At 40.0% G+C, this 13177-nt stretch overlaps 1 protein-coding gene across 1 annotated transcript in view; it reads right to left on the bottom strand.

The window, feature by feature from the left end:
* Nucleotides 1-783: 783 nt before the first annotated feature.
* The window catches only part of TSPEAR (thrombospondin type laminin G domain and EAR repeats), a 41274-nt gene continuing 28880 nt past the window's right edge, over nucleotides 784-13177 (bottom strand). The window contains exons 7-12 of the mRNA XM_060768023.2: nucleotides 12209-12441; nucleotides 8072-8258; nucleotides 6123-6352; nucleotides 3277-3464; nucleotides 2298-2399; nucleotides 784-2052 (exon numbers count right to left, since the gene is read on the bottom strand). Of these exons, the coding sequence (XP_060624006.2) occupies nucleotides 1899-2052; nucleotides 2298-2399; nucleotides 3277-3464; nucleotides 6123-6352; nucleotides 8072-8258; nucleotides 12209-12441 (1094 nt within the window). The 3' untranslated portion in view covers nucleotides 784-1898. The remainder of the gene's footprint in view (nucleotides 2053-2297; nucleotides 2400-3276; nucleotides 3465-6122; nucleotides 6353-8071; nucleotides 8259-12208; nucleotides 12442-13177) is intronic.

The raw sequence follows: 13177 nt of genomic DNA, 5'->3' as shown, positions 1-13177 counted from the left end.
AGTGCTACAGATGTTGTTGGGCTGCAATTCCTAGACAGCATAGCCAATCGTAGGAAATGCTAGGAATTACACTCCAGCAACAGTTAGAAGATCACATTTTGCATGGCCCTGCCTTGAAACTTTCAGTTTTATGCAGCTTTCAGTTCTTCATAATTATGCTACCTACACAGAGGTTTCAAGCACTGATTGTAGGCCATGGGTCTAACCCATAGGATGGTGACCTTAACTCTAATATAAGTCCAGACTACAATCCTGATTCAATTGGAGTTAACCCTTGTGTTGGCTTACTATCAATCAATTTATTTAATGATTCCATTTTAACAGAAAGGAGGAAACCATGAAAATGAACAAAATCTGGCTAGCAGTATTTAAAAACTCTCAAATCAGGACAGTAAATAAAGAACACTCTGAAAACGGGAATTCCAGGCATAAAACAATCAGGGCTAGCTAACATCTCCTAACAAAGGATTCCTTCAGGCAGGAATCAGGCCTTGAAGCTGCAAGGCTTTACAATGCTAATTAAGGTGATTAATTGCAACATTCACACTTTCCTCCAACAGACAAGAGTTCTTTCTCCCACCCTGGACCTTCAACAGATATATAAACCTCCCTTGTCCAGTTTCTAATATATCAGACAACCTCTGAGGATGCCTGCCAAAGATGTGGGTGAAACGTCAGGAGAGAATGCTTCTGGAATATGGCCATACAGCCTGGAAAACTCAGCAATCTGGCTCCATTTTAGTTGGGGGTTATCCAATAAGACCCCAGCCATGAAATCCTCACCACTAGGTATATGGGTTGGGACTGATAGAAGCTGCTGTCCAGCAACATCTGGAGGATCATACATTTCCACCCATGTCATGGGCACTTTGGAAGGCTTTGGCCTTCATCTACCCCACTGACCTGTGCCACAGTTGGTGCAGCATCTCATAGGTATATATAAATGAGACATCTTGCTTTGTACTAAGGGAACAACTAAGATTCTAATTTGCTCTATGAAACACAAGTATTTTCTCATAAAAGTGAGAGATCTGGAGCTACAAATAATTTTTAGTGATAGCCACAGAAGTTTAAGACTGTCAAACAAGCAGTTGGGTCTTGGGAATTTTACATGCTACCATCAACTGAGCAATCTTCTGAAACCATTATCAGGGCTCCAGCTATTGTAGCATAGTGAAGAATATGGCATTATGTGCTTCCATGTTCTTCCCCATGAGTGATGGCAACTGAGGCATTCCAAACAAATGCCTTTATCCCCCCCCCCCCCAATTTTCAAGCTGTAGATCAACAAGTCATAAAATGCCAGAGGCGCTATTCTGTTTCCAGTGTCCTTCTCTAGTGGGAAAAGAGTTTGAATCAGAAGATTACATCAGCACCTTTTCAGTTATGCATGTTGTGGTGTACTGACTTGAGCATTCGACTACAACTTTGGAGACCAGGGTTCTAATGCCCACCATAAAACACTCTGAGAGGAAGGCAATGGCAAAGCAATTCTGAACAAATCATGCTAAGAAAACCCTGTGAACACATACTGTACTTACTAGAAGTGCTTGGAAAACTATCTTCCAGAGTCTCCTACCCATGGGATTCTGGAACTTGTAATCCAGAGTGCAACTTTGCCAAGTTCTATTCATTCATATAACTAGCCAGCTCAAAATTGCATTTGTAGTCCAGGAATATAACAGTAACTAGGGCATCACATCTAATCCTCTGCAATTTCATGCACACATTGTGCTTAGCTGAGAGAGGCCCAGAAGAGTTTGATCCTGGAATATTGATGACTTCCACTGCAGTGTGTCCAAGGTACAATGTTCCTCATTCTAACTCTAAGGAGCCAAAAGTCTCCCTTCCAGGTTTAAGTCTCTTGTTTGCTTTAAATCACAGTCTCTCTTTCCAGGTCAAAAAGTTTTAAGCTTCAGCACTTTGCAGAGTGGTTCCCGTGCACTGGAATACATGAGGTATGATCCAGTTGTAGTGTTAAAAGCTTCCCAGTCCCTACAGCCAAAAGTTGGAAGACGGTGAACTGCTACAAAGCCTTCATATCCTTGCCATCTGAAGAAAAGGCAAAAAAGAGTTATACCACATACATGATTCTCAACACACAGGCTCTGTTTCTTCTCATTTTCTTGACACATTTTCCCTGTGATCCAGAAATACTGGTTCCTGCGGAAATGCATCAGAGAGAACCGGAGCTTTGAAATAATAAGTACAAGTAATGTGTATCAAATTTGCCTTTGGGGTTGGCATAATAAATGCAGTCTACGACATCTGAGGAATTGTGCTCCCCAACATCTTACCTGTAAATAATACTGTTTACAGAGTAGGTCACACCATCAAAGGAATTTGCTACCACCAAAAAGTTATCTTCTCCCACTGAAAAGAACTCCCAGTCCAGAGCACTGTGGGGGGAAAACAGAACAATATTGCAAGAATTGGTCCTAGGAAAACTAGTGCATATATCTTGTTTGCATTTAGAATGTTAGATTATTCTTGTTTTGTTTTTAAATGAATTTCTTAAAAGGACTTTCTACATTTATTTAGAAAAGGGAGCATTTTTGTCTTTTATTACACATTTCTGATTGCAGAACACATATACCGCAAACAATCAATGCCACTATACACTGATAAGACAGACAGCTGTATATAGATAGAGGCATATGGGCTTTCCCATCTGTTTCTTGGAGGTTGTGCTCAATTGTGGCCACAGGGTGAGCTGTTGCTCCATCCTCCATGCCAAAGAGCCTTGTTTACAAACTTCCTCCTTTTGAATGAATTGCCGGAATTTCTTTTTCTGATATTTCCTTATGGTTCCATTAAAATACCTCCCCATTAAGCGGTACCTATTCATCTACTCATATTTATTTATTTTATTTACAGTATTTATAAGGGGGACTCAAAGCAGTTTTTCATCTGCTAGGTGAGCAGTGAGCTGGGCTGAAGGTTGGGCACTCAGCTCCAACCCGGACTTTGAATTGCCAACCTTTCGATTGACAAGATTTATTGCAGCTGGTGGTTAACAGCCCCTTTGTGACTTTTGGTCCACCCTGTGGTTCAGAATGTTCTCATACAATCTGAAGACAGAAATCACTATATTCATAGGGGAAAGGATCAGCATCAATCAATGCCCTTTCTTCCATCACAGGGTAGGAAAAGTGCCATCACAATAACTTGAGACATTGAGGGTTACAGACATTGGCTTCATGGGCCGTGTGAATCTCACCCCAGTCTATCAGATGTTACAAGGACAGTGTTTTGAGCTATACAAGAAAAGTGTACCTGTAGGTCAGAATGTCTTGGAACTTGACAAACATCTGTGCAGTGATGTTGAGCTCATAGATGGAAGAATTGATGGCATGGTAGCTGTTGGGGAAAGCAGATCTACTGTCATAACTGTGGCTGTTGGCCACAGCAAGGAAGACTCTGTCTTGGATGTGAAAGACCTCCCAGTCAGTAGCACCAAAAGTCTAGGCCAAAAGAAAAATGAAAAGGAAACTACTTGCCAAAATGAGCAGCAACTGTAGCAGAATGCCTCTGATCCAGTCACATATGTAAAGGAGACATACATAAAACTTTTAAGAAAAGCAATTCAGAATATGCACCAGTCTGCATATAGAGACTGAGCATTAGGTCCAAGGTCACACAAGGGCTTGTACAAATACAGCCCTCTGCATTTGCAGGTTTAACCTCTGCGGATTTGATTATTCGCAAATATGTTCGCTATAGGAATCTCTATGTCTTTCAGGATGAGACTATTGTCAACTTCTGCTGGATGTTAACCATAGAGTCGCCTTTGAAGACCTAGACGTTTCTGGAGACAACACTTCTCTAGGGATCTCTAAATCCTTCAATGTGATCCCCTACAGATTCCTACAAAAATGTTCTCTCAGGTTAAAAAATCATTCAAAAAATCACATTTTCTCAATTTTCATGGTGGTCCTCCATCTCTAACCCATGTAAAAGTAGAGGACCTACTGTAATAAGATGTCTGTTCACACTAACTTTTTGAATGTGATTAATGCTGACAGTTTTTTTCTTCTGCTTCGTACTTCCATTACTAAAATATTTGATTTTACTGATTTATGAAATCATAAATTATAATGCTTTGCATACCTCATCCAATTCTCATGATATAAGTTCAGCTTTTGTTGTGGCATGCATAGAGATGATTGTGAGACTGGCACAGAGACTTACATATGGACAATGCCAGGGGCTTGTTCTCATGACAAGGTAGAAAAGTAGTACCTCATACTTGTAAGTCTCTTGCTTGTTTGTTTACTAATAATTACTTTTCTTCTTTTCCCACTTAAGTTGTCTTTTTAAAAGAGGATACACCATCAAGACTTGGAAATGCTTTCCACAGCCTCCTACATTCCAGAGTCTTTACTTTTTAATTACAGTTTCATGTACAGTAAGATTTGGATGACTAAATAATTCTTGCAGAAGCTAGTCTCTATAATACAATAGTTACCAGCCTTTTTTTTTTTACCAGGGACCATTTTGACTAGGACCACTTGACCAGGGACCATTTGACCAGGGACCACTCTCCAACATTAGTACGAAAAGGTTACGAATCAGTTTTTGGTCAACTTTGGATTTGGTTTGGTTATTTGGGGTGCTGATTCAGAAAATTGCATTAGATAGACCACATCAGCTCTAGTTTCTGATACAGAATATATGCTATCCGGTAGTTGCCATCTGCTCACACACAGAGAACCATATTTAATAATCTAGACCTGATGTGGTCTATCCAAGGAGGCAGGCCTGGTCAGCGACAGGGAAGGAGTAGCAGGCAGCACGAAAGGAGCGGAAATAAAATAAAATAAAGAGGAAGGAGGCTTGTGGACCAGATTTTCATCCTCACAGCCCACTAGTGGTCTGTGGCCCACAGGTTAAGAACCACTGCTATAACAGAAGAGATTTTGTTTATGGCTTTTGCTGAAAAACCGTATGGACAAGTTTACTTGGAAACATACATAAAAGCAACAGCCATAGATTTGCAATGATTAAGAAAGCAAAGATAAAACTCAACTCTGTTTCCATGGCAGACACTGATCAGCTTAAAATAGAGCTAATTCAATCACACTTATATTGCAAGTGGAAGTTTTTAACTCTTAATTATATCTTACATTGCTATTTAAATTTAAATTACGCATTTACACTAAAAGTCTTATCCATTCTTGAAAAATATCATCCATGATTTTAAACATCTCCATCCCAGAGTACTTGTTTTTGAGCTTTCACTGGTTTCCTTTTCCCTTCCTTTATGACAGTGGTTCCCAACCTGTGGTCCATGGACCACCAGTGGTCTGGAAGAACTAAAATATGATCTGCGGCCTACATCATTGCAAAGAGAGTGACTGATCATGCAAAATCCTCTTATAGTGCAGAGGCTTATTAAATATGGTTTTCTGTGGGTGAGCAGATGGCGACTACTGGATGACATATGTTCTGTATTAGAAACGAGAGCTGGTGTGGTCTAATGCAATTTTCTGAATCAGCACCCCAAATAATCAAACCAAATCTAAAGTTGACCAAAAACTGATTTGTAACCCTTTTGGTACTAATGTTGGAGAGTTGTCTCTGGTCAAAGTGGTCTCTGGCAAGTGTTTCCTGGTCAAGTGGTCCCTGGTCAAAAAAAGGTTGGGAACCACTGCTTTATTATTTCACCTCCTTATCCTCATATTTTATCTTACTTGCTCCCCCAGGAATCCAGGCTAAAGTCTCATGATTAAGAACAACTGAGTCGAGTTTATGGGACAGAAATGTGGTATCTGTTGTGGAACCCAGGATGCAAAGATCACCTCCATTCACGGTACCTTTACTACTTGTTGCTTTGAAAGTGGCTTAGCAGCCAAACTGCAACACTCTAAACATGAGATATAATAAATGGCTTGGATTTTGTAGTCTAAACATTGCAATTTCCTAATTCTGAGGAAAAGCAAGAATTTCTTTTGCTCCAGAGATAAATTTGTCATCCAAGGACCAGCCCAGCTAAATGCAAAGGGACTTGTCACCAGAAGATTGATTTCCAGGTGATACATTCTGACAACTATGATAAAGTGACCAGTATGACTGCTGCAATATATATTGCTGGAAGGACTACCCATAACAATATAACTTACCAAGATTGACTGGAAGAGCTGGAAGGTTCCACTAAGCCAAATGTAAATGCGAGAGTCGATCTTGGTGGTTGTTCCATTAAATGTGTTGGCCACCACCAGGAAGGAATAAGGCCCAATACTAAAAAACTCCCAGTCATAGGCTCCTGAGGTAGGAATGGTTTGGTTGGTTTCAAAAAGCCCAATTCTGGAGTTCCACCTGTATATGACACTATTTATATTGTGGTTATCCCCTGCAGAAAAATAAGAAAAGAGCCACTTGAATGGGAATAGCACAAAAAAGGATGAAACACAAAGAATGAGAGGTGATCACATGATAAGAATGAAGTTACATTCGATATATGACTTTCACACACCTAGGGTGCAACTACACTGTAGAATTAACAGATAATAATTTTAAAAAAATAAAAAGTTGACACCAAGCATATAGGCAATCACTAAGAAGGTGGAAGAATTAGGAAAATTGCTTCATTTGCCACTGCTTTTCCTGTTTGCAAAAACAGAGAGAAGAATCACTGCAAGAATACAACTGATGTGAAACTGTTTATATTCATAACAACTCTGTTTATATATTCATAACAACTCTGTTAACACATTTTTTTCCACACAACACTTTTTGAAAAGCTGAAAACAACTACTGTACTGCACATTGTTCTTTACAGAAAAGATAACAGACTCCGCTGGGTGGCAGCATACAGCCTTTCCATGTGGATGTCCTTCAAAGCCCAGTATCTAAAGATGACTGTAATTTCAGAAAAACTGTCAGTAGATTCCATTTTTGTTTAAAGGGAATCAGATAAGTTTGTGGAAGAAAATATGCTAATAACTTCTAGTTATGATGGCTACTTATACTCTGAAGCAGAGTTCCCTGAAGAAAAACAATGGCACATGGTTATTGACTTCATAGTTTCTCAGTAGTCAGCCTCAGCCTCTCAGTACCTGGCTACACATGGTAGAAAGTGCCATCTTAGTTGTAGTTCCCAACCTTTTTTGGGGGGGGGGGGCACTTGACCAGGAATGACTTTGACTTGGAACCACTTGATGAGGGACCACTCTCCAACATTAGTACCAAAAGATTTACGAATCAGTTTTTGGTCAACTTTAGCTTTGGTTTGGTTATTTGGGGTGCTGATTCAGAAAATGGCATTGTATAGACCACATCAGCTCTAGTTTCCAATACAGAACATAAGCCATCCAATACTTGCCATCAGCTCACCCACAGAAAACCATATTTAATAATCTAGTGCTTTTTTTCATGCCAATAGTGATTTTTGAAACTGCAAGTCTCTTCTGGTGTGAGAAAATTGGCCATCTTCAAGGATGTTGCTCAGGGGATGCCTGGATGTTTTTGATGTTTTACCATCCTTGAGGGAGATTTCTCTCATGTCCCCGAATGGGGAGCTGGAGCTGACAGAGGGAGCTCATCCACGCTTTCTCCATATTCAAACCTTCAACCTGTTGGTCTTCAGTCCGGCCGGCACAAAGGTTTAACCCATTGCAACACCAGGGCTCCAATCTAGAACTGATGTGGTAGTAGTAATCTTTCGTGGGTAGTCAGACTCTCCCCTCCTGACATCCTTGTTGCCTCGGCACTATAAGAGAGACCAGTAGCTCTCGTTGAGACTAGTAGCTCTCGTTGCTGCATGGTTTTGAGGCAACGGTGTAGTAATGGTGAGGCAGTGGACCATATTTTCATTCTTGCAGCCCACATGGATTATAGGTTGGGAACCACTGGATTAGAGATCTTGTATGCTTATATACTATTGATTTGAGTTTAGATCATTGTAACTTGACACTATAAGTAATGTTTTTAGTAAATATTTAGCACCTTATTTTCTTGAGGGGATTTGAGGAAGAAAAGGGCACAATACTAATGCTTGTGAATTCAAGCAGAAAAGAAAGGGATTTTTGCATATATTAATTATAATAATTGTGCATGAATGTGTAGATACCTTTTCTGTGATTAGCCACTGCAAGGAAGACCTCTCCATCAATGACAAAAGACTCCCAGTCCCTGGCTCCATGCGTGACAATCCTCTGGTACACAATGAATTTCTCTTTTCTGTAGTTCCACTTGTAAATTACAGAAAACTCCTGACCCATTTCATCCCCTTCAAAATTAGCTACAGCTAGGAAAATCTGAAAAACAAAAAAGCATAACTCAGGCTCTCTTCTTGCACAGGACAGGTAAGAGTGAACATATTATTCACACAATAAAAAGTATTGCAGTGTTGCAAAATATAGCAATGGAGAGCATCCACAGTTAGGGCATTCCTGGCAGATGCCATCCATTCTCTGTTTCCAGGGCTCAAAGAAGGAGAGCCTGGACATTATTTTAATAGTTTGTCTAAAACTCCATTCTTGTATTTTGAATCCACCAGGGTCCTCTCCTTTGGAGCAGGAAAAAACAAGCTTGCTCCATGTTCCACATGACAGTCCTTTCAGGTATTTAAAGATGGTTATCATGCCATTTCTCAGTCTTCTCTTCCTCATGGTAAAGCTCATTGGGATTTCAAAAGAACCCAGATGCCACAATTGTTACTCACAGGGATTGTTTTCCAGAACCTTTAAAAATCTCTGTTATTCTCCCCTGGACACATTTGAATTGTCTGTGTCCTCCATGGGATATGAATTTGTCTTGCAACAAACAAAGAGCCATCTCTTCAATTTGTCTTGAAAATCTGACCTTCTCTCAAGACAGCACAAGGCCTCTCTGGAGATTGTCCACTTCTGCCTGTTCTATTCATTTGGATTTCATTTGTGGGCTAAACCATTCCAGATGGGATCACTCTTGCTGGTGGCAAATTCTGAAAACCAACATCTGAACCAAAAGCTCATTGGGATTTCAAAAGAACTATTTCTGCTGTCAAGATGCCTTTCATCTGGAGCTCTTTAAACTTTGAGAGACAATAAAAAGATTCTGCAGTAAAGGTCACTGAAATTACAAATTATTCCTGACTCATTCCCCATATACCATTAGTATACTATCTTTCAGATAGCATTGCTGTGTTATTCTGCAATATAATGCAAAGGGTCTTGTAGCACCTTAGAGACTGACTGAGAGATCAAGAAGTTTTAGTAAGTCATATCTCAGTAAGCCTGGTTTTATGGAAAGTATGGTTTCTTGCACTATGCATGCTATACGAGGGGCGTTCATTAAAGATGTCCCCTGATCAACTTCTATTTAACACATGATGATGAAACTGCACATGTGTAATGATATAAATCTCTATAGGTTATGTGCCAATTTACAACTCAGAACAGGTAAAAGCCTTGATTTTACAGGTGCTGAAGTGGTGTGAGGTTTGATAATGGACCCAGTGGAATACAGAGCAGCCATCAAGCTCCTTTACTTGAAAGGCAGCACACCAAAGGAAACATTTGATGAGATGAAAGAGCTTTATGGTGAGGATTCCCCATCATATGATGTAGTCAAGAACTGGCATTGTCAATTCGAATGTGGTTGGATTTTGGTGGAAACATCTCCAATTCCAGGGCGACCCCACTCTGCTATGGATGAACACACCACCCAGCAAGTGGAGGTTACCATTTTGGAAAATCACTGCATAACCATTTGCCACCTAGCCCAAAATGTCAATATTAATGTGGGGTCCATGGAAAAAATAATCCAAGACCATCTTCACATGCGTAAGATATCCACTTGCTTGGTCTTCCTGCTGCTCACACCTTTTCAGAAGCAGGAATGAGTTGAAGGAGAATTTTTTCAACAGAGTGATCACACAGGATGAAAGCTGTGTCCATCACTATGATCCTGAGTCTAAATCCCAGTCAATGCAATGGAAGTAGCATGACTCACCACCTCCAAAGAAGGTACATGCCCAACTCTTGGCAGGCAAGGTCATGCTCACAGTATTTTGGGACCAGCACAGAGTAGTATTGATGGATTTCCTAGGAAAGGGTACCATGATCACTGGGGCAAACTATGCTTCACTGATGTGGAAATGGTGAGAGGCCATCAAAACCAAGAGACATGGCATGCTCACCAAAGGTGTCTGCCTTCTGCAAAGCAATGCAGCAGTTCACAACTCACATGTTGCCCAAATGGAAACATGATTCTGTGGCTTTGAAATTCTACCTCATACCCCTTTTTCACCCGACCTCACACCATCGGATTTCCACCTCTTTCCAACAATGAAGTTATTGGAAAAAGATGGGAGAAGTGTGTGTCCCTAGGTGGCACCTATGTAGAGAAGGACTAATAACTGTGCCAAGTTTCATTGCTCTCAGTCCACAGGAAATGGTTCAGAAGAAATCTTTAATGAACCCCCCTGGAACAATCTACAGAGTAGAAAGAGGTCAGATATGAGGTACAAAGGAGAAAAATACTTGAGAAGAGATCAAGGGTGTAATTTTGGCACAATGTGCATGATAACTCTTGGTTATCAATAGCATCAACTCTCTATGCCTCTAATAAAATGGCATTAAAACTGTCTGCCTATTTGTTTATGCTGGTGAAACCTTAAAAACAAGGAAGATTTGCTTTGTTCATTCATATGGTGTGCAGAATGCAATTCTTGAAGTTACTGAATTATTACAAATGTTCTTCCTCAAAGTACGAGCATGTTCTAGATGTGTGAAAGCACAACTCACATCATTCCTAGCTGTCATGTACAGTCATTGTGACGCTTGGGAATGGCTGAGGTTTAGAACACAGCTTGGGAAAGTAACTTGTCTAGACCAGAGTTCCTTGTATCCTGTAGTCAGTGACCAAACCAGCTCATGTTTTCTAGACATTGCAGTCCAAAAAGCTAATGTTTCCAATATCTGAAGTGTATCAGGTTGAAAAAGACTGCCACAGATTTTAACTGAATGATAAGTATGCACTTGCCAATGAGCATTCAGTCATAATATATATTTAATCCCTCATGTTCCATAAGACTCCTTGGTATCTTTGGCTGCTAAGGGCTAATATATTGTTTTGCTAGACTTTCAAGAAAGGAGGCAGAGTTCATGTCCCACTTTTTTTAAGGTTTCCCTATCAAATCGTCAAATTACAATGATCAATTATTCTTAAGATTAGGGAGAACTCAGTTTTGCAAAGTGGAAATGTTTCCAGCACATGTAGGCTATCCTCCCTCCAGCATTTACTTATTTGGAGTGCTTCTGAGTTTCTTTTCAGTCGATGCTGAAAAGTCGATGCTGAAACTACTTACAAAAGAATTGCAACCAGTACTGCTACAACAATACACAGAAGACAACAAAGCACAGCAGAGTAATAAAATGTCATGAAAGTTGGTTTGGAAAAACACTTTGAAGAACACCAAAAATGAAACAGTCCTTCTATGTAGACAAGCCCACATTGAAAACTACAGAAAACTACATAGCCTTGTCTTCTGATATGAGGTTCTAGTCTGTTAAGGTTTCCTAGCAAGTCCTTGTTATGAAACCCTGTTTTTAGATCCGCTGCTTAACTGGCTGTCCTTCAGATGTATTTGACTACAACTTCCACTATCTGAAGCCAGCACACCAATACATCCATTTGCATAATGGTCCTGAATTACTAGAATGACCTTCAATTACAGCTAGGCTTTTCCTAATTAAGTTATCCTTAGGGGGAAAAGGTGACAACTCTGTACAGTTCTGCAGGCTGTATGTTATTGAGGTTAGTCACTGTTTCTTCCAGTAAGACATAAAAAAGGAACTTTTCTGACATCTGGAATCGTCTCAAAATGTCATTACTGGGATGGTTCTGTTGAAACTAGTTTAACCTGTGGTTATAGAAGCTGGAAATCTACAGTCACTGAACACAGACCGCTTCTATAATCCAGTTCAAAGCAGATAATCTGGATTTTATATAGCAGCGTAGAAGAGGCTTCTGTCTCAGCTACAGATATTGGCTGCAGAGAAGCATATTATTATGTGTGTTCATGTCACCATGAACATATGGGGACCCTATCTATCATAGATCTCTCTTGGCAAGTTTTATCCAGAGGAGGGTTTTCATTGCCTTCCTATTAGACTGAGAGAGTATGACTTCTCTAAAATCATTCCATGGAGTTCAGTGTGGATTGAAACCTTGTTTTCTGGAGTACTGAATTAACATTCAAGCCAATACAAGTTTGGATTACCTTTTTTCCAATTGCAAAGAATTTCCAAGATTCAGCTTGGTAGGTGGGAATATTTTGGTAAGCGACAAATTTCTCATCAGTCCATTTATAGATGGCTGAGCCAGGAGGAGTATAGCGATTCGCAGTCGCTGCAAAGAGTCCCACATTGGGGATGATGAAAACTTCAATGCCTTTGGTTTCAGAACTTGTTACTAAACTCTGATATTCTTCCAGGTAGTCCAATTTTTCTTCAACTAGAAAACAAGAAAGCAGAGGAAAATAATTGATACTACTAAAAGGCTTCTTGATCATTTAGTAGAATGAATTTTCTGAAAGGTCACCCAATCATTTTCCAAGTCTAAGCCAGCTACAGATATTGGCTGGTGGAGAGGGACAGGTAAACTCTCTTCCTAAAGTAACCAATCAGCTTACCTTCCTAATAGTAAAGCCTCTTCCAGATCATACATGCCCAATCAATCTGATGTAATTTAGTAATCTTGTCAATTATAGACTCACAAGACAGGAATTATTAAAATATAATTTGGGTGAATCCCAAACTTCACTCTGTGTGTGTGTGATGTACAGAAACAGCATTTGTAATATGATTGCTGCTGCTGTTATTCCAGTTTACATTCCAGCTTATGATACCCAAAGTGCTTAAGGTCTAAAACAAGCACCAGGAAACTGAAAAAGTGGATGCAAGTGGAGGTAAGCAAGCATATAAGATGTGAACACTTCCATCATGCATAGTTTAGCTGAGTGACAATGAAGCATGAGGCAGCCAGTCTGTGGTGCGTTGGCTGGACATGACAGAAGAATGGTCCACCTCTGACCTGGCAGCTTCTCAACTACCTTTATCTCTGCCTAGTGAACAGATATAAGATATTTCCTTTCGCTCCTTTTCAAAGGGTTCAGAGGCAGGTTTTTATGAGGAAGACTTACCACTCACAATCTTGCAACATTTACTTCCTTTGACAAACTAGTATTGGT

The sequence above is a fragment of the Anolis sagrei genome, chromosome 3 (genome assembly GCF_037176765.1).
Source record: "Anolis sagrei isolate rAnoSag1 chromosome 3, rAnoSag1.mat, whole genome shotgun sequence".
Lineage (NCBI taxonomy): Eukaryota > Metazoa > Chordata > Lepidosauria > Squamata > Dactyloidae > Anolis > Anolis sagrei.
This window is presented reverse-complemented; position numbering and strand designations above follow the sequence as displayed.